The sequence below is a fragment of the Ciconia boyciana genome, chromosome 3, assembly GCF_034638445.1.
Source record: "Ciconia boyciana chromosome 3, ASM3463844v1, whole genome shotgun sequence".
Taxonomy (NCBI): Eukaryota; Metazoa; Chordata; class Aves; order Ciconiiformes; family Ciconiidae; genus Ciconia; species Ciconia boyciana.
Genome location: NC_132936.1, coordinates 108,801,769 through 108,825,168, shown reverse-complemented (window position 1 = coordinate 108,825,168; position 23,400 = coordinate 108,801,769). Strand labels below are relative to the sequence as shown.

At 41.6% G+C, this 23,400-nt stretch overlaps 1 protein-coding gene across 4 annotated transcripts in view; it reads left to right on the top strand.

The window, feature by feature from the left end:
* The first annotated feature begins 10,365 nt into the window (after window positions 1-10,365).
* ENAH (ENAH actin regulator) overlaps window positions 10,366-23,400 on the top strand; it is a 102,954-nt gene continuing 89,919 nt past the window's right edge. Inside the window, exon 1 of one of the 4 annotated variants that reach the window (XM_072857024.1) lies at window positions 10,366-10,665. In XM_072857024.1, coding sequence (XP_072713125.1) covers window positions 10,661-10,665 — 5 coding nt within the window. In that variant the 5' untranslated portion in view covers window positions 10,366-10,660. Of the gene's footprint in view, window positions 10,666-10,907; window positions 11,024-23,400 lie in introns of those variants that run through there. The other 3 variants (XM_072857026.1, XM_072857028.1, XM_072857025.1) reach the window with 3 other exon arrangements.

The following is a 23,400-nucleotide window of genomic DNA, read 5'->3' as shown; positions in this document are numbered from 1 at the left end:
AAACCAGCATTACGTTGTCATGGATGAGACGGTAATGCAGAGATAATGAGGATAATTTGCTCATTTCTATTAGTTAAAAGATCCATTCCAAAATTCGCCTGAGAATAGTACAAATGAAGAGCTTTGTAGAGTAAGTTCACTGATTGAGCTGTGCTCAAGCAGAGCTCCTGTGTCCGAGACCTTCCTGCAGTCTATACCAGGCTGATCTTCCTGAAAAAAACAACCGCTGTGGGCTTTCCTCAGTGATCCATACGTAAGCAGAGGCAAGAACACCTCTTTCTTAGTTAACATACGTAAGCAGAGGCAAGAACACCTCTTTCTTAGTTAACATATGAGTGCAAGCGGTATTTGTTTACTAGGGTGAAATTACCTACACCTCTGTACAAGTCACAGGCAAGGATTCAAAAGCAATGCTTTTAGTCTCATTTTGTTCACGTTTGAAGGCATCACTTCTAGTGATGCGCTATGACCTAATATAATCTGATTCATGTATAAACCCCCCCTAGGATTCCTTGGGCTAGTGCATCTTCTGTGCTTTAGCTAGCTCCTCTCCCTTCCCAAGCACAGCCTGCAGCAGCTTCCAGCCTGCTCTGAGTTGCCACAAGCATAGTCAACCCAAAAGGACCATTATGAAGCAGGAATTCCTGCGCTTTGGTGGGATGGGGGCACATCTCCCCTTTCAGCTGTCCTCCAAACACACCATCTACTCCAGATTGTGGAGAAGCACGTGAAGTGAATGATGGTTTTTGCCAAATGAACCTTGTGATGTGTCTTTTTTAAAACTTCTTTTCAGCTTCCATGATGAAGTTAAGAGATGGAAGGGTGATGCATAGCAGCTTTATCAGAATAAATAGCTGGCCACCTTTGGTTTTAAAACCAAAATTCAAATGATAAATGCAAAGCCAACCTCTACAAAGGCAGGCTGACTTTGGTATTATATTTTCTCTGGGATCAGGCTTAGAATAATGGTCTATGAGATACTATTATATGGTATTTCTTTAAAAAAAATACATTCCCTGCCTTTGTAGATCCATATATTGTTCTTTTCTCAGGAAAAATGCCAATTAACTCCTACAGGGTTTTATCATTTTTTAGCATTATAACCTCGCCACCTTTTCACCAAAATAACACTTCTTTTCCTGCTCTCGTTCTCAGCCATTGCTTCAAAGGAGCACACAAGGATTTCCCTTGCTGCTGGGTTTTAGGAAAAGGCTTGCAAATCTTGCATCGCTTCTCATTCAGTTCTGCATTTTTCACCCTATCAGTCGCCTCTTGTGGAAAGGGACAGGCTTCTCATCTTTCTCGCATTTTTTGTCTGAGCATGTTCTCTTACCATCACATCAGCTCATATTACTGATGATTTTATGAATACACCAACCCTATCAGATGCTAATGGTTATGGTTGCTACCAGCTTCGGGTGGTTCTAAACCATGAACAGGTAAGAGATGGAAGGCTTTTTATTTCTTTGCAGATATGCCAATATCCTAGTTGTACAGTTGTTTTAATAATAATAATTTCAAACATTACAAAGCTGGCGTTTCCCCTCCACCCACTGGTGTAGTCACAGCAGAATGAATGGCTCATTGTTGTAAGAGTCATTTTGCTGCACAAGGCAACCTCTATTCACAATTAGAAGGTTAGAAATGTTCAGCCAGTTGTGACAATTAAATAAAATGATTGTCTGAGCATCCCTTAGGGTTGTAAATCAGTCTGTCTTCACACAGTTGGTGCTACCTGTTTCTTATTATAAATCCACAGAATCTTTTAGAGTGACAACAACGCCGGTGGAAATAGTGTCGTGAAATGTGATTTCTGTTTCCGTGTTCAGAAGCAAAGAGCAGTTGACTGCACCTTGAATAAAGACATCAGTTTTGCACACCCAGGACTAGAAACATCAGAGGGAGCTTAGAACAAGGCCACAAAATGATGGTGGAGGCTTTTGAGAAACTGAGCTATGGGAACATTGAAAAATCTTGTTTAGTAACGTAGAGCAGTTGATGTTTTAGGGATAGCTGATGTCTGAAGAAGCCCATGATAAAATTTACAGCTATTTAGAAGAGAAAAATACAGGGAAGGTAGAATTTATCTAAGCATAGTAAGCCTAAGAGAAACAATGAAAGTTTTACAAAGAAGAACTTCCTGACAGTGAAATGTATTCCAAATAGTATAAGGTTGTTTTTTAAACAAAACTTTGGAAACAGTCTAGTGTGGAACATTTCTTTATTGCTCTTTTCCTACCTCTATTTATTTACATTCTCCAGAAGAGCAGTGCTTTCTTACTAGCCAACTAGAAACCCCAGCATTCAGCAAGCATTTGGAAAAGGCCATATTCCTACGAAAACCTTCAATTTTTGAATGCGGACTCTCCAGCGGTACTTTTTAATGAGCGGTATGCTTGGAAAGCAGTGAGTTGACCGTAGTACCTAAATTCCTGACTGCACCATGCCAGTCAGTGGCAAACAATCGGTATGAGTTGTTTAGAAAAAAACCTGTGAAATAGGAAATAGGGCACGAGACGGTTCTGTTCTGTCTGAGGCTGGAAGGAGCAGGAGAAAATCCGTCACTGTTTATATGGTTGTAGTTGTGAAACATGGGAGCTGAACTAACAGAGGCAGTGGAGAATAAATACTCAGCAGAGAGAGGGATTATTGTGGAGGTACAGATCCCTAGTCCTGGAAGTGTGACTTAGGGCCAATTGCAAGGAATTCCTTCTCATTGATTTTATAGAGTATATCTTAATTTTGAAATTGTTGCTAACTAGTTATAGTAATAATAATGGCATGTGTTAGTGTTGTAATCTCTTAAGAGCTCATTTCTTCACATCTTTTTATAGAAACATTAATTCATTTGGCAAATGTTTTTGTGATGTTCTTTCTAAAATACTGAAGAAGAATATTTTTGCAACTGCTGCTTTGTATATTTTGGGTCTCATGCATGATTTATCACTTACTAAATTTGAAATCCAAATTATGGAGTTGGCTATAGCTATTGCCAGAAAGCAAAATCTGCAGTGCTGGAAAGGACTAAAGAGGTTATCATCATCTTACTAAGCTTCTACCTTTATTGGAACAATATTTGTATTGTAAGTTACTTCCAGCTTTACAGTCCACAGGTGCTCACTCACAATAGCAAAAGTGTTGTCATTCATCTATAATTGGGACATTATTTTTACTGCAAGTTATTCCAACTTTGCAGTCAGTGGAAACTAACCAGCTATAGTAAAAGTGTTGTCATTCATCTATAACTGGGACAGTACTTTCATCGTAAGTTATTCCAACTTTGCAGTGAATGGAAACTAACCAGCAATAGTAAGCGTGTTGTCAGTCATCTAAAATAGAAGGGAGGAGAAAGGAGAAAGATGGTCAAAAGAGAGAACATATTTGCAATGGAGTCAGAGTAGAATATTCCCAGGTTTTCACAACACGTTTTGCAATTGTTTGGGGGTTTTTTTGTGTCCGTTAAAGATAAATTGCAAAGTGCAAGGTAGCTTTAAATTGGTGAAATTTGGTACAGGCTTCCAACTGAATGGCTACACCATTTGGCATCTGTCTGCCTGAACTCAGACAGAATGAAGGGGTACGGTGCAGTGAACATGCTCTGGTAAAGTCAAATCTCTGACGATGTTGGGGCCAAGAAGCGAGATGAGCAGCTGCTTGCAGACCTCAATGCAGTTTCAGGTAGAAGGTACCAGATAACTAATACCAGCTAACTGAGCTAAGTATTTTAAAGCTAGCTCAGATATGGGAGACTGCAGTGGTAACATCTCCCTAGAGTAATAGCTGTGGGATAATTGCTGAGGTGACTTAGAAATTGGAACTTATATTCACACTTTTAAGTAAGGCACAGTATTGAAGAAGCTCCCCAGGTGGAATGCGGCTGACATGCAAGGAATCCATTCCATGGAAGTTCTCTAGGCCTGCAACCTTAGATGTTGGTAACGCCAGGGGAACTTGGTGTGCTGACTCTAAGAGGCGCTGCCCGAAAGGTGGAGCGGTGTGGAGATGCTGCGGCCAGGCTCTGTGATTATATGGGAACTTAAAGGTGTCATGGAACTGATAAGCTGCATATTTACTACCCTGGGCCAACAGCCTGCCAACAGCCTGTTTTTGACAAAAGGCTGTCCTTTTGGGGAACTTTGCTCATTATAACATCATTATAATACCAAAACACACCTCCATCCCAAAAGCCACCCGCCTCCAAGGTGCGACCACCCCTCACTGAGCTTGCGCTCTGAATTTTCCTAGCTTATACCTTTAAAAGCGAAGCGAGAAAACTTTACACCAATCCTAAACAAAGGTATGTATGACTAGAGTCACTCAAGCTCCACCTGAAAGGTGAAAAATAGTATAAAATAGCTTAAGAGAGAGAGAATGTTAGGGAAGACACCATCGTGTACCACTCTGATGTTTGGGATCAGTCGACGGGCTGAGCCTCTCTTCCCCCCCCATCGGGACGCCCTTGGGTAAGAGTTGAACACTTGGTTATATCAAGTGCCTCCGCAGAAAACTTAGAAATCTCTGTATATATAGAGTCGCCTTATTATCTTTAACACGTTTGTGTCCGGCTGTGTTATTCATATTCTTGATATACGCGTTGTGTCCGGCCGTGTTATTCATACTCATATTCTTGGTATTTGCATGTGCTTTGCAGACAGTGCATTTATCACCGGTAATCCAAAGAATCTGTGTCTGTTGCTCTAATAAACTGCACCCTTCACTGCTCTGGCCGTGACAGTTCCTTCAACACGACCAGACTGGGGGCTGTAAAAATTAATGCTGTCGCCTTAGCGAAAGCCCTGAACTAATGAGTGGCTATACACACAGTCCTTAGAAAATAAACCGTTGACCAAGTCTGAGACTAAGACTGGACCTAGCCGCACCTAGACTCCTCTCTGAGAAGGAGTTTAGAAAGCAAGGGGGTCCTGTCTGAACCTCGTGACTCAACGGGAGGGTTTCCCCCCCCAGCCACTCCTCAGACTCCTATTTGTATGCGACAGTAACTCTAAACGCAACAATAGCTCTTTAGGCAAAAAGCCTGCCCTTTTTCTATGCTACAAGTGCACTGTAGGCACTTAACAATTATTAATAATAACTAATTAATAATGGCCCAAATCCTTGGCTGTGGTTGAGGAGCTTAAAACATAACTCATCTGGAGTTGTAAGAAAAGATGGCTCAAAACAATCTTAACCAAATCCTGGGCCAGCTTTGTGCCTGGACTTTCCTCCAGCATAAGATAAAGCAGCGGAGTACAATTTGTTCTAAGACATTAGCAAGGGAGAGCAAAGAACATAATGAATAAATTTTATTGGTAATGCATAAGAAGAATGCAGACTGGTGGCAAATAAGACCATTAGGGGATAAGAGTATAAAATTAGATGGAAAGTAAGAGATGAGATTGGTCTATCGCAGTGGTCCTAAATCACCATGTCATCTCAGAAACCACAAAAGTCAGCAACTGAGTGGTGGTGAATGAAAGACAAGGGTCAAAACAACAATCATAATTTATCTGAGTGTCAGAAAAGCATTTTTACACGTAGTACACAATGCATCGATTTACACTTGATAGACAGTACTTACACAAAAAGAGACTTAACCCTCACTGAATAGCCTGCAGCACAATACAAATTCTTTTCATGATAAATCTAGGGGGAAAAAACAATCCCTTTTATTCAAGGAATTTTCACTTAAATATTTGAGTCTACTGGGAACAGACTGAAAGACACATACCATACTCCAGACTCACGTCTACAGAGGCTTGTGGTTAGATTTGCTGATGCTATTTGACAGTACGAGGGGCACTATTAGGAACCTGGGTGGAAAGACGCACAGTGGAAAGCTTCAGCTGTTGTTTTCATTCCTCTTCAGAGGTGCCTGATGGAAGATCTATGAATTGTTTACTTGTATAACAAGGAGCAGGGTATGCTGGTAGGAAGACTGAGCTTCACATTCAGGAGTCAAAGGACTGTGTTTGATAGCAAAAGATTTGCTTCCTTTTCGGGTGATGTTGTTTTGCCTTTTTTACAACAAAATAAAAATATTATTCCATTAAGAAAAGACCTTGCTGGCTATTGTTGTTGTTATCTGCTGAGTCATGCCAATAATTGTTTATTTTAGCATTCTTAAACAATTTTTGACATAGTTTACTCCCCCTCCCCCAGAAGACAGTTGAGAAATACTGCATAATTTCATAAATAAAATAAAGCTAAAGAGTTTTTGGTTGAAAGCATTTCCTTTAATGGTCTGCTATGCAACACTTCAGCAGTCAGCTGGCTCATGGCAACCTGAAATTGAAAATGACTTGGGGGTGAGGGAAAGAAAGAAGAGGACAGGAAGAATTGTACTAGCCAGTATATTTTAGCTATCTATATAGTAGTCTGATCCTCGTCTTGTTCAACTAATCATGACCTCACGGAATTGGTTCAGGCGTCAGCTCTGCCCAGTGTCTGGTCCAGAGCAAAAGATATATTTATAAATTAGATTAACATAATCAGTGATGAGAATAATATATTAAATTACTTAATTCACTTCTGTTTTTATAGTCTTAGATGCTAATAGGAGCATACTGTCAGAGCCATTTTCTTTTAGTCCACCATTTTTGGAACACCCTTCACTATCACCAGAGAGAAAGCTCATGCTTTGTTGTTGCAATTCTCTCACTTCTATTATATAGCAAATTGCATTTTCTTTCTATACTAGTTCTATGGAAAATAAACCAAACAAGTGAAATAAAAAATCTTTTCCTACATATTCGAAAACCAAACTCTAGACACATTAAGGAAATAGAACAATAACCTTCAAAAAACCAAAACCACCAGAAAAACCCACTTCCCCCCACTCCAGAAACCTCTCTGACTGTGTATCCTGCATTATGCTATTTACAGATCATCAAAGAAGGCCAAAGTGATCTTGCATAAGCGCTGCTGTCCTAGGACACTGACTGTAGTAAGATATATGAAGATCTCAGCTACTTTTTCCTCTTAAATACAAACAGATTTTCCAAAGAAACAAAGACTGCAAAGCAGGAGATAGTTTCAGAGAAGATGGGGGAAACCTCATTGTGAGAGGAAGGATTACTCCACTTTTTGAAGCTTTTGGATTCCCCTAATGTCTCCAGAACATTAGTCATGCATCCTCCTCATGACCCTGTATTAAGGGTGATCCATGCTGATGAGATGCGATGGACTGGGCTGGGTTTGCTCAGGAGTAGCCTGCCAAGCCTCTTGCATCTGGCTGATATTAAACAGAAACACATTATCTTCTGGTTTATGCCTGGGTGAGCCATTTCTCTAGCATTCAAAAAGCCTTCATTAGTTGGGTGTTTTGGAGAGGAGGCACACCATACCGCTCAACCTGAGCTGGCTTAGCCTTTGGAAACACCTGAATTCCAGTCCTCGGTTGCAGCTGAGCAGCAGAAAATGCTAGAGGGAGGGGTGCGAAGTGGCTTTGGGGTATTCTGAGCTGCTTAGATCTGGGGGAAGGAGGACGCGAACACGGTCCTCAGACACAGATTAGAAGAGCCATTACGTGCCTTGTAAGTTGTCAGCGGCCCCAGGTTATTAGCGTGACACCACCAGCTACGAAGGCTTTCTGCCACGAAGGCTTTCTGCCACGTTGTTTTTGTCATTGCCAGAAGAAGGGAGAGCGGTGGGAGGTGATGGGGAGGGCATTAACACCCATGCTGTGCCACTGGAGGATCCCGTCAGCGAGAAAGATAACGGCAGAATCGCACAAAGTGATTTGGACACATCGAACGATTACAGCTTGAGAACACACGGGCCCGCTACAAGAGATTACAGATCTCTCAATGCATAATTCAGTATCATAAATATGTACATAACACTAACTCATTCTTCTGCTAGACTACTTTAATTTCTTGACAGTAACATCGCTAAATTGACCTGGAAACAAAAAGGCACTCAACATTTATAATTGATTTCTGCCCTATATCATTTTGGCTCCCCTCCTTCTCATCTAACTGCTAATATGAGTTATCGCAGGTTTAGTATTTTGTTACAGATTAATTCAATGGGATTTTTGACTAAGCTAGCGTCCAGAATGACTTTGCACTTGGTGACATCTGCGATGCCAGCATGCAAAATGATTCTTCTGGCATTTTTACAAATTCTATTGTACCACAGAGTATGTCTTGAGAAATCCAGCTATGGCCATATCTGATTTGGCTAAGAACACCAAGTAACATGACACAAATAACGATAACAGTTATTTTGCGGGAGTAACAGCTTCTGGCTATTTTCACTCCCTCTCAGGCAGACTTGTAGCCCAGGCATACTTTCAGTGGTTTGTATATACCTGTCACAGCCAAACTTCTTTTACATTTGACTAATATGACCAAACAGTCGTATCAGAACAGCCACATTATGATCCTGATTTTTTCTGGTATAGAACAACTGGGATCTTAGAACAAAATCCTTCTTCTGCCTGTCTCTGACATTCCTTCTACTGATCTATCTCCTGGAGCCCCTTATATATATATCTTAGATATATCTATATAGATACACAGATATATCAGTTAGGTATAGACCTTAACATTTATATTTGGCTGCCTTCAAGATATTTTGCACTGTCAGAATGGCTTTCTTTTCAAACCTTTTATTTGGAGGACGTTCTGGTGATGGGAAGCCCAGATCTTAGGAAATTCATGATTCCTTAAGAACTGAGGTCCATTGTCAGTCATTAGAGTCCTGAGTATTTGCTGGAAGCAATTAAGATAAATTTCTTTACCGGATTCAGGTGTGTCCCCTTTTCCAGACTGCGTTTACATTGTTGTCAAAGGTACCCACTTACTTTTTAAGACTATGATGCTGCTTTTCTTCTGATTACTCATCTGCATTTTGTGATTCACCTCTACTGCAACATTTTCATTGACATCATCCCTATGCCAGTAAAAACATGTTAATTGTCTTACTAAACTGTTATTCATTAGCTTCAGTTTCAGAGCCTGTCCTTTTTCCTGCATTAGTATTTTCTAACAATTGACCATTTTTTTTCATTGACTAGCTCCTCTCTTACTGCATTACTGACACCATTGATTGACAGTGGATGACCCTCTCTCAGGTACCGTACTGATCAAGCAAGAGGTTGTATGCATAGTGTCAAATAACTGAGACTCATGGTAAAAAAACTTAAATGTGTGAAACCTGGATCAGAAATACATAAAGAACATATATACATACATTTCTAAAATTCTTTACCTTTTTATATCTAGAAGTCTAGAAGATGTATATACATTTATTTCTCACGTACAATACACTTTTAATAACTAAACCCTAGAAAACACTGGTATTTTTTAGGGAAAAATGAAATCAGAGATGCAAAAGCACTAAGATGCCTTAACGTCATGGGAAATTGCAAAGACACTTGCTCATCACTTCTATTAACGGAGACAAAAGAGAATGGGTGTTCGGTGCTTGACAGAAATGAGCTGAACATGAGCTGGGTTAAAGTTATGCATTCCATGCGTTGGATCCGCTGGGAGTACTAAAAGCAAAACGTGAATCTGTATTTAGCACAGACGCGGGGCTAGCGGAAGATGTGAAGTGAAATAACGTCCCTTAGGCCCCGCGCTTGCCAGGGCACAGAGGGGATGGCAGGCACCCCCAGCGATTACCTGCCGAGCTCCCGCAGCGGGCTGCACGGGCTGCGTGTTTTCTTTCCTACACACGCGGAGTCCAACGTTACCACCGTACCGAGCGCCGGTTACTTGGGCAGACCGAGCCCGGTGCAGGGAGCAGAGGGCCGGGGTGAGGCGGGGGAAGAGGTCTAAGAGGTCTGCTGGGGCTCGGAACCGGCCTTGGCCAGCCCGAAGCCCCGACAGACGCCGAGTTCCGCCGGCCGGGACGCGGCTCCCCGGGAGCCCAGCCCGCGCCCCGGGGCGTCTCCCGGAGGCCGGGTCACGGCCCCAGCACTCCCGCCAGGGCCCACCCGAGGCGGGCCCGGTTCCGCTTCCCCCGGCCCGAGGGGAGGGGCGGGGCGGGCCGGCAGCAGGGTCTCGCCGCGGTGCCCTGCCCCGCCTGTCCGCGGCCCCGCAGGACAATGGCACGGGGCCGCTGGGGAAGCAGCTGCCGCGGGCGACCGCTTCTCCTGAGGCGGGGCTGAGGAGCGCCTGCCGGGGAGCCGCTGCCTCACCTGAGGACAGGACAGGACGGCCCGGCCCGCCCTGCCCTGGCCCAGCCCGCCCCCGCGCGGGGCCGCCGAGCCCCATTCACCCGCACGGGCGGCAGCGCGGCGGTGGGCGCGGCCTCCGCGACCCGCCCCTTCCTCCCGCACTCCCCCCCCGCCCCGCCGCCGCCGCCGCGCCCCCCGCCGCTCCCTCAGCCCCGCCGGTGTCTCCGGCCTCCCCCACGCTCCCCCCGCCCGCCCATTCTCCTCCTCCTCCCCCTTCCCGCGCGTTGGTTCGCTCCTCCCCGCCCCTTTCCCCCACCTCTCTCGTCCCCTCCCACCCCCCGGCTCCCCGCGGTGGTCTGGCCCGGCCCGGCGGCGGAGGGAGCGGCGCAGACGGGCGGGGAGGCGCTGGCGGCCGGGGGTCTCGCTGTCCGTTGACGCGCCGGCCCCTGCGGAGCGGCGAGGAGCGGAGCGGGGCGGGGGAGAGAGCGGAGCGAGCGAGGAAGCGGGAGCGGCTCCCCGACCCCGGGCAGCACCATGAGGTGAGGGGCCGGCCCCGGAGCGGGCGGGCCGGCGGGGGGGTGGGGGGGGCGGCTCCGTGCCCCCCGCCTCTAACGGTCCACAGCCGGGGGAGGGCGCTCGGCCGGCTGAGGGGGAGGGGGCCGGACTGAGGGGAGCCCCGCGGTGGGGGAGGGGCCCATTGTTAGTGGCGGGTGGGGGAGGGGCGGCCCCGCCGTCCGCGTCCCCCGCGGCGGCGAAGTTGCGCTCGGGGGGCGGCAGCGGGGCCCGGGCCGGGGCGGGGGGGGCGGCCCCGCTCCGGCGCCTCCCCCGGGCTGGCCGCGGCGGTGCGCGCCGGCACGGCGTGAGCCCCGCTCGCCTCTCGCCTTTCTTTCTTCCCCGGTGTGTGTTTTTTTTTTCTTCCCCCTTCCCCTCCGCCTTAACCGGCGCGTGTTGCATTGCAGCAGCAGCTGGGCTTTTCCCTGTGTAATCAATAAAGAGGTGTCGGGGGGGGGGGATCCCCCTCTCGGCAGCCGGGAAAGTGTCGCGTTTGGAGGTTTCGGATGTAAACACAGAGGTGGACGCGGCTGGGGGCCGAGGGAGGGAGGGAGGTGGGTGCCTGCCTGCCTGCCTTCCCGCCGGGGACTCCCGCTCCCCGCCGGCTCATTCGTTTGAAGGCGGTTTTCTGCCTCCCTGGCCCGTCCCCCCCCCAGCTCTTTTTAGTGCCTGCTCTGTTTCCATAATCTTCTTTCTGGATTGGCGCAGGACCGGTGAGAAATGCGGCTCGGTAGCCCGAGCGCTGGTCTGTCTCTTCGGGGACCGTGTGCTCCCTGTAGGCCTGTCCCCCGGTTAAACAACTGGGGGACCGAGTTACTCTTCTTTTTCTTCCCCTGGAAGATGCTGTCTGGTTTGTAGTTGGATTTGAACCTTCTTTGTCTTAAAGATGACCGTAAGTCGTGAGGACCTTTGGAGTATAGCTCGGCAAGATTTGTATGATGAAAATCGGGCAGTTCCTCTGCTGCAAAAAAACTGATGAGCCATTAGAATTCTCTGTAAATTACAGTAAAATCCTAATTACATTTTTTTAACTTTAAGGGTGTCCCCCTCCCCCCCCAGTGTGTGCACACCTTCAATGGAAAGGGTAGCTTTGCAGCAGGAAGCATGGGAACAATCTCCCTGCTGTTTTGTTTAGAATTGTGTTCTGTATTTCCCTCTAGTTTTCTTTGTTAACTGTAGGTATTTATGTCCTACGTTATTTTAAGCTTTGTTTGGCTTGTGATAATTTATTTTCACTTCTTCGTGTTGCTCATGTAGAAGTCAGATGCCCTGCAAATAAAGAGTTACAACTTACAAAACTTACAGTTCATATCCAGATCTTTTAAACAGAGGCATGTGGGTTTTTGGTGTTTTTTTTTTTTTTTTAATCTTGACGGTCTTTAACATAATGACTGCTGTTAGTCTAGCAAGAGTTGACATAAATGTTTTGAGAAGCCCCATATAAATTTGGTTTTTGTACTGGCAAAAAGTACTTTAATTGTGCAGCTGATGCTGAGTGAAGTAAGCTATACCAGCAAGACTGCTCTTTCACTGATGTAACTGTATGTGTGCTAGGACTTCTGCCAGCTTGGAGAGAGCACAAATATTTCTCTTAACCAGCATAACAGGAAAGTGTCTAGGTTGAACCTACCCTTAGGTTGCTTATTTAGATGTTTGAATAGTTGACTTGAAGCAGTTAGTAAATATCGGCAAATGAATATATTATAGGTCTGAAACTTTTTACCTGTTCGTGAGTGCAGAGCATTAAGCTGGTAAGAGGGAAATGTCGTTGCAAGTTGGATGGTCGCTCTGAGTGGTCATCGGGTTTTTCAAAGAAATCTGACTTCAAGAACGCTCGGTTCCAAGCCTTTCAAAAAAAAAGAAGGAAACTGTACCAATTAAACTACACAGGCTAAGAAAATGATGTGGTTGAAGAAGTATTTTCTCTCTATAGAGGCGCTATTAAATTGACTCAGTTTTGTTTAATTGGTCCGACTCCAGTACAATGGCAAGCTTTCACTGCACGCTCTCTCTTTGGACTTGTTTAGACTAGGATTGATGGTATATTTCTGAAACGTGTTTAAACAATATCTTCATGTCGTATTTTGTTTGGGCAGCGTCTTTTAATGTGTGCTGGTCAAGGCAAGTCGTGATGGGGGAGGATTGACAAGGTGGATGGGACAAGTGACCAGCATTTCATATATAGCTCCTCTATTTGCAGGTGGTGTTAAATCTTAAGAGTTAATACTAAAAACATACTTTTGACGTGATGTTGATGGTCTCCTGGAATGCATAAACTGCATTCTGCTATTGCTGTTCTGCAGGTAAGTATGCAGCTGGTGCTCCAAAGAATACAAAAAGAAATAAATACTAGAAATCATTCTGAGAAGAGCTGGGTGAAAAAAGAAAAAAGCCCTCAGTTTCTGTTCTGTCCTTTGGCACGTGCATGTGCGAGAGCCTATTTGTCAGCCATCACGGGCCTGAACTAATTCTGATGATTTCATGTTAAGATCTCACATCTTGTCTGGGTGGTTAGCTGGTCAGTTACCGAAGAGCAAACTTTTTCCTTATGTCAAATGAGACAAAACATCATTGTAAAGAGCATCTTCATTTTACAAAATAATCAGCAATTCAGTAAGACACAAACATCAGCCGTACAAATTGACCACAAGAGTTAATTCTTGTAGAAGTCTGTTTTGTATTTGAATTAAAATTATATGCTATTTGAGCAGCATCTTTGAGGGTTTTAGGTTGCTGATAAACTTTGAATATTAAATATTCCAGTTAAATGGTCTAGCCTAACTATGAAGTTACTTGTTTCAGGAGCCAGCTTGAATGGGGCTTGTTGTGTATCTCTCTCGCCCGCTTTAGGTAAACAGTTGATTCCCATGAACACCTGTTGTTCTTATTGTATTGTGGTTAGTTGACTAAGTACTGCTCTTAATATAGTTTCCTGAATGCACTTATCTCATAATAGGTATCCCGGAATAGGCATTTTCAGAGAGGTTTCCATTTATTAGCTGACTGGAATGTGGTGGGGGGAAAAGGTGGTTAAGATCTAGGTAACAGCACAATTTGGTGCCCCGGTTCGAGTAATAGCGTAACTTCCCATCGTATTTGTACAAGAAGAACATGTGTGAACAGACTTTTATTGGAGCATATGTTGAAATCTGTATTACGGAAGCTGATAAACAGAACTCTCCTGCTAGAGCTTGGATTCTACAACCAAGGTTAACTGAATTCTCTTAAATTTTTATTTTTTTGGTATCTAGCTCATTTTGTATGCTAACTCCAATAAAATAAATGAGCTTTCCAAGATACTGATTTTTTTTTTTTTAATCAAACTGTGCAGTCTTCTCTTGGGATTACTACATCCATTTCTTTGTGTGGGAAAGAATTGTTTTTCATTAGTGTGCTAGTCAGAAAGCAGACTGCTTAGTCTAGTTTCATTACCCAAGTTGCAGGAACTGGGAAAGAAACAGTATTTTTTTTTAGAATTTTAAATTCTAGTATTTCTAGAGCCCAATATATTAATTTGTGTTTACGATGGGCTACTGTGCATGTCGTATGTGTGAATGTTCGTTCTGTATTTAGATAGGGCAAGCAGCTAAATTATTACAGATTTTGAGTTTTTAGAAAATCATGTCATATCCTCACTTGTGTGTTCAAGATAAAAAGCTAAATTTGTGGTCTCTAAACCATATTAAAATTTTTACTTACTTGCATTCAGCAGCTTTTCTGCTCAAGTATGTTGCTTTAGAATGTAATTCGTGTTGTTATTTAAAAGTCAGTGTATTTTGTGCCTGGGTTAGGAAGCCTTCATTATATTTTAAATGTTGTGCTAAGAAATCTGATACCATACTCACTGGTTTTTTTATGTCTTTAATACATGAGTGAAAGCCCACAGCAGAAGTAACAAAACATGTACCTTCATTAGGACTAGGAATTCTTGAAGGAACCCACACATGTTTCCCAGGGTTTCCAGAAAAGTGGGTATACAAGAGCATTGTATTATTAGTGACAGTAGTATGGTTCAGTCTACTGCAATATCTGCAGTTATTTAAGGTAGTAAAATACCAGAGTAGCAAAGCCATTAATTTCAATGGTGGCATTAAGTTATTGTGTACATCAATATGTAGGGTAACACTTTGGAATTGTGCCTTTGCTTTAGTTTTAATACTTGCATAAATAGCATATTTGAAGTAGAAGGCTTAATTTAGTCAAGAAATATTTGACAAAATGTTGGAAGTGCAAGCACGCAGTTAAATTAGGCTGGATACACATAACTGCAACCAGTACAATTCCTAAAATTGCTCATATCTCAAGAGTAAAAATGGTGGTGTAGGCAGTTTTTTTTTTTTTTTTCCAGGTGAATACAGGAATTCAGGTTACTTTCCTTGTTCTTAAGTAAACTAACAGATGGACTGAGTCATCTGTCTGATAGAAGTGCGGTCTTTAGTTAGCACTTTATTTGTGACGGTTGCAAGTAATTTTTGGATGGGTTGTTTCTGCCCACCTGATAGGGAATCTGACAACTGTGTTGCCCTCAAGGTCTCTGGATAGTTTAGTGAATTATTTTGATAGTAAAAGTCTTTAAAAGATTACTGTGTGAATGGAGGGTGCGGGAATCAGAATACAAATTTTTTTAGAAAGAGCTATTTATGACCATCTTAGCAATTATGTTGTCAGCCTCTAAAAATTAGAAACAGTCTGTGAGTGTGTATAATTCAGGAATGCTCTCTGGAAGGGTATGTACAAGTTTTTCTTGACTCTGAGTCAGGGCTTCATGTTGTTTGTTGTTGGAGGTCGGAAAATAAGACCGTGTTAGTTAGCGTCCTACTTCAGACCACTATAGCGTAAAAGCCTTTTTTCTACACTTCCATAAAAAGGAGAGGAATTATTCTTCCAGCACCTGTTTCAGCGGATGCTTTGCTAGCACACTTATGCCCTAAGTGACTTATCGCAGCGCTGCCTTAGGCATGTGGTTGGAAATACTTTGTAATGAGAACTGCTTCTTGCCATGCCAGTGCATTTCATGCAGAACTATTATAGAAGTAGGTTATTGAACCACTGGATCGAGTCACTTGCTTTCGTTACTAGAGAGCAAATGTATTTTGTGAAACAGATATTATGCCCTTCTGTACTTTGACCTTTCATCTAGAATTGCTCTTGACAGTTCATGCCTGCTTCCACTCAGCAGTGTAGAAATACATGTGCCAGCTCTCTAAACATCCAGACATGTTTAGGTTTTGAGAGTGCTGTAGTGCTGAGAGAAAGCAGAAGATACGTGCTTTTTATGTTTGATTCAAAAAATTTGACTTTTAGTAGTAGCTAAAATAAATGTAGCAGAGACAGAAGTCACACAAGCTGTGTCGAACAGCTTTCAATACATTTAAGTACTTTTTGGTGGTGCCTGCCTCACTCCCCCACCCCACCCCTGCCTTTCCCTGCCAGTCCTTGTGAATCGTATAAAACTACCTTGTGTTTTTGGGCTGTTGGCATCTCTCTTGGGATTAATACGTGAGCAAAGCCACTTTTGTATCTGTCAGTATTTAACCCTGCCAGATGAAAAGCCAGTGTTGTGTCCCTACTGTCCCTCCCCTGCTGTAACTTCCTGTGTGTTCTCACAAACCTGGAAAAGAACAAGGGTTGTATATAGCTTTTTTTGTTGAATAACATATAGAATCTTTTTTCCTTTTTAGAAATGGCTGTACTACCTTATTTTAACTTTCAAATTTTCTAGCATAAGAAATAAAAACATACCTAAGTAACTGAGCCTGAAGTAGTTTTGCCTCATTTTAAAATGCTCTGTGCCAATACAGGTCTTAGAGGAAAACGTGGAGTTTTATTTCAGATACTCCTAATTAAGTGTTCTAATAATTGATAAGCCTCTCCCCTACTATCACTTATGACAAGTCTCCTTCACTGTAGCTAAAAGTTCCATGACTAAAGTTTAAAAAGTTCCAAAAAAGAATGTGAAAAATCACGCTTACCACCTTTTGAAAGTGTTACACATGTGCTGCTCCTGATGTTATAGTTCTGTGGACACTTATGGGCAGCTTATGGAACTGCTCCTTGGGAGGTGATGTGACATTTTTCTGGGTTTACTGCCCAAATGCTCGTGACAGTGGAGAAAATGGAACTGTTCAGTGTGATGTGAGATGAATTGTCAATCTGCTTTGGATTAGTCTTTCCAGTTGAGCTGCTAGTAATAAGCGCATATTTTGGGAATCAGTGCACAAGTTCATGTGAGGAGTTGAAGTAAGATTCTCTTGCTCACCGTGAGTAATCTTTAGGCAGTGCTCATTAAAAGAAAACATGATCAATATTCAAGAAAAAAAAAAAAAATCTGCTCGTAGTTTCACATATTGAAAATTCTCCAGGCAAAGCTAGTTTATATAAAGGAAGAATAGTAAAAACTGTTTCAGCTTAGTCCAAAACTAGTGTGCTTCTCTGCTAAGTGTGTAGGTTGGTGTTGTGGGTTTTTTCATCTTTTTTTTCTTTATCTTTTTTTTTAAAAAAAAAAATTATAGTAAAGAAAGGTGCTGACACCCAGTGAAGTATGGGGGAGAGAAGTGGAAACTGATTGCACTTCAGAGGGTGGTACAAAAATGCTACTTTGCTGGACTGGTGTGCTGCCAGAAATAACTATAAACTCCTAGTTTGCGGCACAAACAAGATTGGAAGGATTTTGTTTCAAATGTTCTCTCATTCTTTTGTTTTTCTTCACAAATTTGAAACTTCTTTTCAGTTTCCTGAATCGGGTTACAAAGTAATCTATACTTATTGCAAATTCCATAAAGGAGATGAGGTGGTTGCATGTTCTGAGTGTACTAGCCACCTAGTTTAAAAAATAAAAAGTTTTAAAACTTGGAATTTAGCAGAATAGTAAAAGGACAAGAGTAGTCATTGGTATAGCTAAAGCCTCTATTATGCCTTAATTGCAGTTTTATAGCAACTAGAGAAATATTTTAATTTTCTTTGTAGAGGAAATCAATTTCTATGTATGTGTCATTCTCCTTAAAGCAACTTCCTAAAATACAGTTTAATACTTAAAATTTTTTTAGGCCACTGACTGCTGTCGCTTCATTGCAGGTTACCGTACAGTGATACCAGATTTTTAACTGAAATACTTTGAAGGGCATGTAGTTAAGGGAATGTTTTATTGTGGTCTCGTCTGGCTACTGGTAAATGCTTTTATATTTTAGTTGTATAGACCAGCATATATTTTCATATGTGGTCATATCTGCTAGAATTGTATATTTTATGGAGACTTCCATTGAAGTTGCATTTTTTTCTTATTGTATGGGATTGAAAATGCAAATACTAAATGGGAAGATGATTAGGATTCTGTTGTAGTTCATGTATTTCCAACAAAACTTTCAATACTGCTGTATTAGTGGTATTTTTACTGGCATTGGTGGAAAGAGGCGGTTGGTATTTTTAGGCTCCATTCAGCTTTCTGGTTGGCTTTGGAAATCTGACTTAAGCATATGCACTGAGTAAATCTGGGCCTTGAACCTGGTAGTGTTGCTGCTTAAAATTGCTAGCTCTTGAAATAGCTTTTGTTAAATATAAGTGTTTTTCAGGTACGAAGCTTCCAACTCTAGGCTAGCAAGAATTTTTATTTTCTAGCTACTGTTGATGCTCATGTCAATAATGTGTTACAATGAACAATATACACTGCTACTTGTTTTGAAGACTTGTTTTCTCTGTATGTTTTCCTGTTCTATAAAAATCTCTTTCCCCTTCTTTGCTTTCTTTTAAAAACTTGGAGTCTTTTATAAACAGTGCATAGTGATGTGTATATCTTTTATTTCATCTCCTGTGTTGAACTCTTGTTGATATTTGAGGAAAGTATATGATCCTTTTGGCAGACCTTAGTCCACTAAACAATGCTGACTCTTCTATAAAAGTACTCAGTCTAAGTTCATGGAGGAGATTTTTTTTTTTTGAACTTGTTGGATTTGTACTTAAAATTGAACACAGTGAAGCTTTACTAGAAAACTTGTACCGTGTTCTTGAACGCATTTACAAAGCCCATTTTTAGAAAGCTGCAATTGGCTACTGTGGATTAAGTTAAATGGACTTTACAACTTCAAAATAAATGCTGTTATCTGTTGTCTGAAATAGGTGGTGTGGCCAGACTGACAAAACAGTGAAACCTAATCCAAATGAACCTAATTATGGCAGAGATAATAAATCAAAGTAGTGAATGGCAGCACTGTTATGAAAATGATCAGTGCTGCAGCTCAGCATTTGTATGTATAAGTCTAATCATGGAACATACTCCTTAAGAGCAGGCATAGTTGGTTGTAGTTATGTACTACTCTAGCAAAAATAGTGATTTTTTTTTTTTTTTGAAATTAGGTTTAGAAGTACTTTTTTCCTAGTTCAGAATACTCCTGCTTTGATAGGAGTCTCTGAATGTAGTCAGAACTCAAGAAGCTACTATTATATTTTAATTTATTGTTATACACTGATGTATTTAGTTGAATCACTTTGGTCCGAGTAGAGCAGGAGGATGGTGCAGGAAGTAACTGATACTTTGCATCTCCATTCAGTGTGCGTATGTATATGAAATAAACATGTTTTGAACACAGGACTGCCTTCCTAGTCAGATAGGAACCATCTGGTCTGAAATGGAGTATGGAGACGGTAGTCACTGTATATCGTAGTCGCTACTTTTCTCTTGGTTAGAGCCTGCTGCTTGAGGGGTGAGTGAAGACATGAAAGACCTATCCAGTTCAATGTTCTTCTGACCAAGAGAAGGCTGAGGAGATAGGTTAGTCTTAAAAAGCCAGCAGGGAATCCCTGTCTGATAAAGAGTAGAAGGAAGAGCAGATGAATGGCTAGAGCACTTGAGTAGTAAGTTGTTGCTAATAGACTTAAGCAGAAGTTGAATCCAGTACTTCAGCTGCTTCTTTAGCATTACGTGTTTTGGAGAGTAATTGAGAATGAGGTTTTGTAGCATTTCAGTGGTCTCGTTGGGTTTTTAGCTACTGTCTGGAAATGCAGTAGTGGGTTTCAGATGAAAATTTTGACTTGAGATTGAGGGAGAAGACGAAAGCATCAAATACATCAAAGAAGTAAATTAGACAAATTTTGCACTCTAAAGATCTGTGCTGTAATCTCAAGGATTGTGGTAGTACCATTGTTCTAGTTTCCACAGTATGGTGTGATGAGTCTAGTAGCCTTTAGTTTAGTGATCAGCTCAGTTAACTGCATCATATATGAAAATTATTACTGCTGAACTTTGTATCTGACCTTACAACTAAGTTGTGAGGTGAAGAAATCTGGACTGCTGGGTTCAGGGACTTCATTTTGTATTTTGCCAATATCTTAGAGTAGTCTTTTCATAAAGTTTTGAAGAATAGTGCATCTCTGGTTTCTTGGTTTGGCATACTATAAAGGCAACTTTAAAATGAAAGGGTATTCCTGTGTATTTTTTACTTGCTGTACGTTTCTTGTTCACTGATAGAACAGTTCTATGTTCCTGTAATTGCCACTGTTTCCAGCAGTAGCAAAATCCACAAATGGATGGCAGTAAGATAAACACAAAGGTTGTCTTGCAGGTTATGAATACTGTTGCTGTAGCTGTGTTGCTGTAAGGATATAAACAAGACAAAGGTTTTATAACGAGAGGCAATATCTTTTATTAGATCAACTGCTGCAGTGGTGGGGAACAGGACACAGGCAAGCTTTCAGATATTCAAGTGCTGAGTTCACGAGAAAGTTATTCAATTCTTTGGAGACACCATGTGGAGATTTTGTACTGTGTGAATTGTTGCAGGCACGTTGCAGATACAGGTAAATGTTGCTGTGTGTTTTATTTTTTTATAGGTAGCTCATAGTTTTGATGTCTGACGTAGTAGCAGTATTTGGTATAATTCTTATTTCAAAGAATAAGGAATTAGGTGCTTGAAAACAGGTAAGCAGCTGTAGGATACTACTTAAATTGCCTTTTTTTTTGCATTACTCTGCAAACATGATGTCTGCACAAAGGAAGTGGAGATTGCATTGCAGAGAAAAATGTCAAATAGTAAAACTGTGAAAATACTTTTCAGATGTTACTGTTGCCGCGTAAAGTGTGAAGGTGTATTTTCCTTTGAAGCATCTGACTACTGGGAATCATTGGAAAAAAAAAAAAATGCTTGGAGTGCCTTGTTTGAGGAGCCCATCTGTGTTATTTTTGTGGGGATATGGGCTTGATCACTGTGTGACTTGTGTATAGTAAATCTGTAAGATGCAGATAAAAGTGGATTGCATTGCAAGGGTTGCATCTTTGGACATGACTAATGCTTAATAATACTTAATAGTAGGATTTTATTTTTGCCCTGTTGAAGCCCCTAGTTTAATCATCACAGGATAGAAGAGTGTACAGTTAAGCCAGTTCTGAATACTCTGAATATCTTGCCTTCAATTCATGTGCATCCTTTTCTTAGGGCAGATGGATGAAAAACAAGCAACCACTCCTCTTGCACTCCTCCCTGCCCCAACAATGAAAAGAAAACACTGTTCCTGATATGTCCTGTTAACCTCTGTGTGCTGCCTGTGTATGAAGGCATTCACTTTTTTAGGATTCCCAATATTTGATGCACAATCTTCACCTACAGTCAGGTATCTGATTTCTGTCTGGTCCATTCTGTGGCTTACTAGTTGTGAATAAAGAGGGAGAGAAGTGACTGTATGGTATGAGAAATCCTTATCTGTTTTAAATTGGGAAGTGATTGTAAGCTTGTTCGTTAATGGTATGCTTTATGTTATCTAGGCCTTGTATAGTAAGGCCTTCATAACTTTTTTTCCTTAACTTGTTCTTCTAAGTAAATTGCACATATTTTGGAAGTGATGTTAGGATGAAGACTGAGCTGTTAGTGTGACTCTTAGGAATGCTTTTCAGATTTGGTGATTTATATAGTGGCAATCTCAGTATTCAACATCTATATATTTGAAATCTTGCATTTTTTTCCTTCTGAATAGAACTGAGCTCCCTGTCTTCAAGTATGTCTGCAGTTGGGGTGGGTGTAGGGAGTAGACTCCCCCCAAAGCCCAGTCATTAGATATTTTGGTTGTAACTCTCAGGGAGCTTACCATGGTCTTGTCAGGGAACAGGAAGGGTGTTTAAAAAAAACAAAGAAACAAAAAACTGAGAGAGGAATCTCCCCAATTCGGTGTTGCATATTTTCATATAACTTATGATGTATCAATGTATCTATTTCCCAACCAGTTGAGTGATCATAATTTTCCAATTCTTCGGGCAAGGGGGAGAGATTTTGTGCAATTCATACTGTCTTAGAAGAAACTTTCTCTCCCATGAAGAGGAACACAGTTTAGATGTCCACACATCGTTTAGCTTCAAAATTCATAACAGATCTTAAATTCAAAGTAGTTTGGGTTGATGCTCACTTTTATTTTTTTGTAAAACAAAACCAGCCCCCCAAACAAACACACACAACACAAACAAAACAAAGCAAAACTATTTAGAAATAAAGCCATAGGCTTTTCTTCTAGAATGAGTGCTTTAATTTTTTTACATAGTATGACAAAAATCCGGTATAAAATGTTGAAAGCATTCCACACTTAAGAATGGAAATTTTATGCATCTAAGAACTTTTTCTTGGACATTACTATAGGATTAAAATGTTGCTGGTCCTATGCACGGTAGCAACGAATTTTCGCCCAGCAGCACCATACCCTACAACCATTTAAATGTACACCATCGTTGTAATGTAAAACAGAGTAAGTGTTGGACATAGCGTCTCTGGTTAGATGGTGACGAGGGTAATGTTTATGCCGTGGATGTTCTGTTTCTCAGGAAGACTGGGGTTAATTGTAGCTTGGCAAGTAAAAAAAAAAAGTTCCATATTGTTTTTCTGCAGTAGATTCCTGTTGCTATGCAACAAACAGAATGGCACTTAGTACAGGATATATTAAATTTGTATTCCCGGCACATATCTCTGCACGTTCATTTTATACTTGAAGAGGAGGGTATGGCTCTGACTTCCTGTAAGACTGTAGTATGAAGTGTATATTTGAGTTTCTGTTCTGGTGCTTGCTGTAGCTGGGGTGACGTCAGCGTACTTGCAGAGCCTTTCTTTGTTTTCCGATGGATGGGACACCTGTGCAACGCAATCAGGCTTCCAACCAGACAAAAAGGGGTGGCGGTTACCTTCCCCGAGGTGGGATGGTATTGCCAAGCAACACAATTAAGACTTCGAAAGGGAGACATTTCTTGTATGGAAAAAATCTTAGGCTATGAATTCTGAAAATCTTTAAATGTGATGCAGAGAAAGTTAATGCAGATGGCACGGTATGAACCTTTAAACCGCAAGATCCAGTTAGTTTTTAACAATTAGAATTAACTTTGATATTTGAATATGTTGATACCCCCACTCCCCCCAGTGCTAAAACCAACCAGTCTCAGCATCCAACTCTTTACATTTGCTCTAGATGGATCCTGGAATAAATCTTTAGGGTGTGTTTGGGAAAATTGCCTTCTATGGCTCTGGAACCAGTAATTAAGTAATGGACAAATGACAACATCTGGTAAGGCATTATTTTATAATTTAGTTAAGACTTCCGTAGTGGAAAAGAAGGCAAAAATAATGTTTGAAAGCTAGAAGGATGTTAATTTGATCTTTGTTTCAAAGGCTGTCATGCGATATAGGTGACTGAAAAACAGAAACTTGAAAGCTGTGGATTTTTAATACTGTGCTTTTAAGAATAAAATGCATGCATTGTGT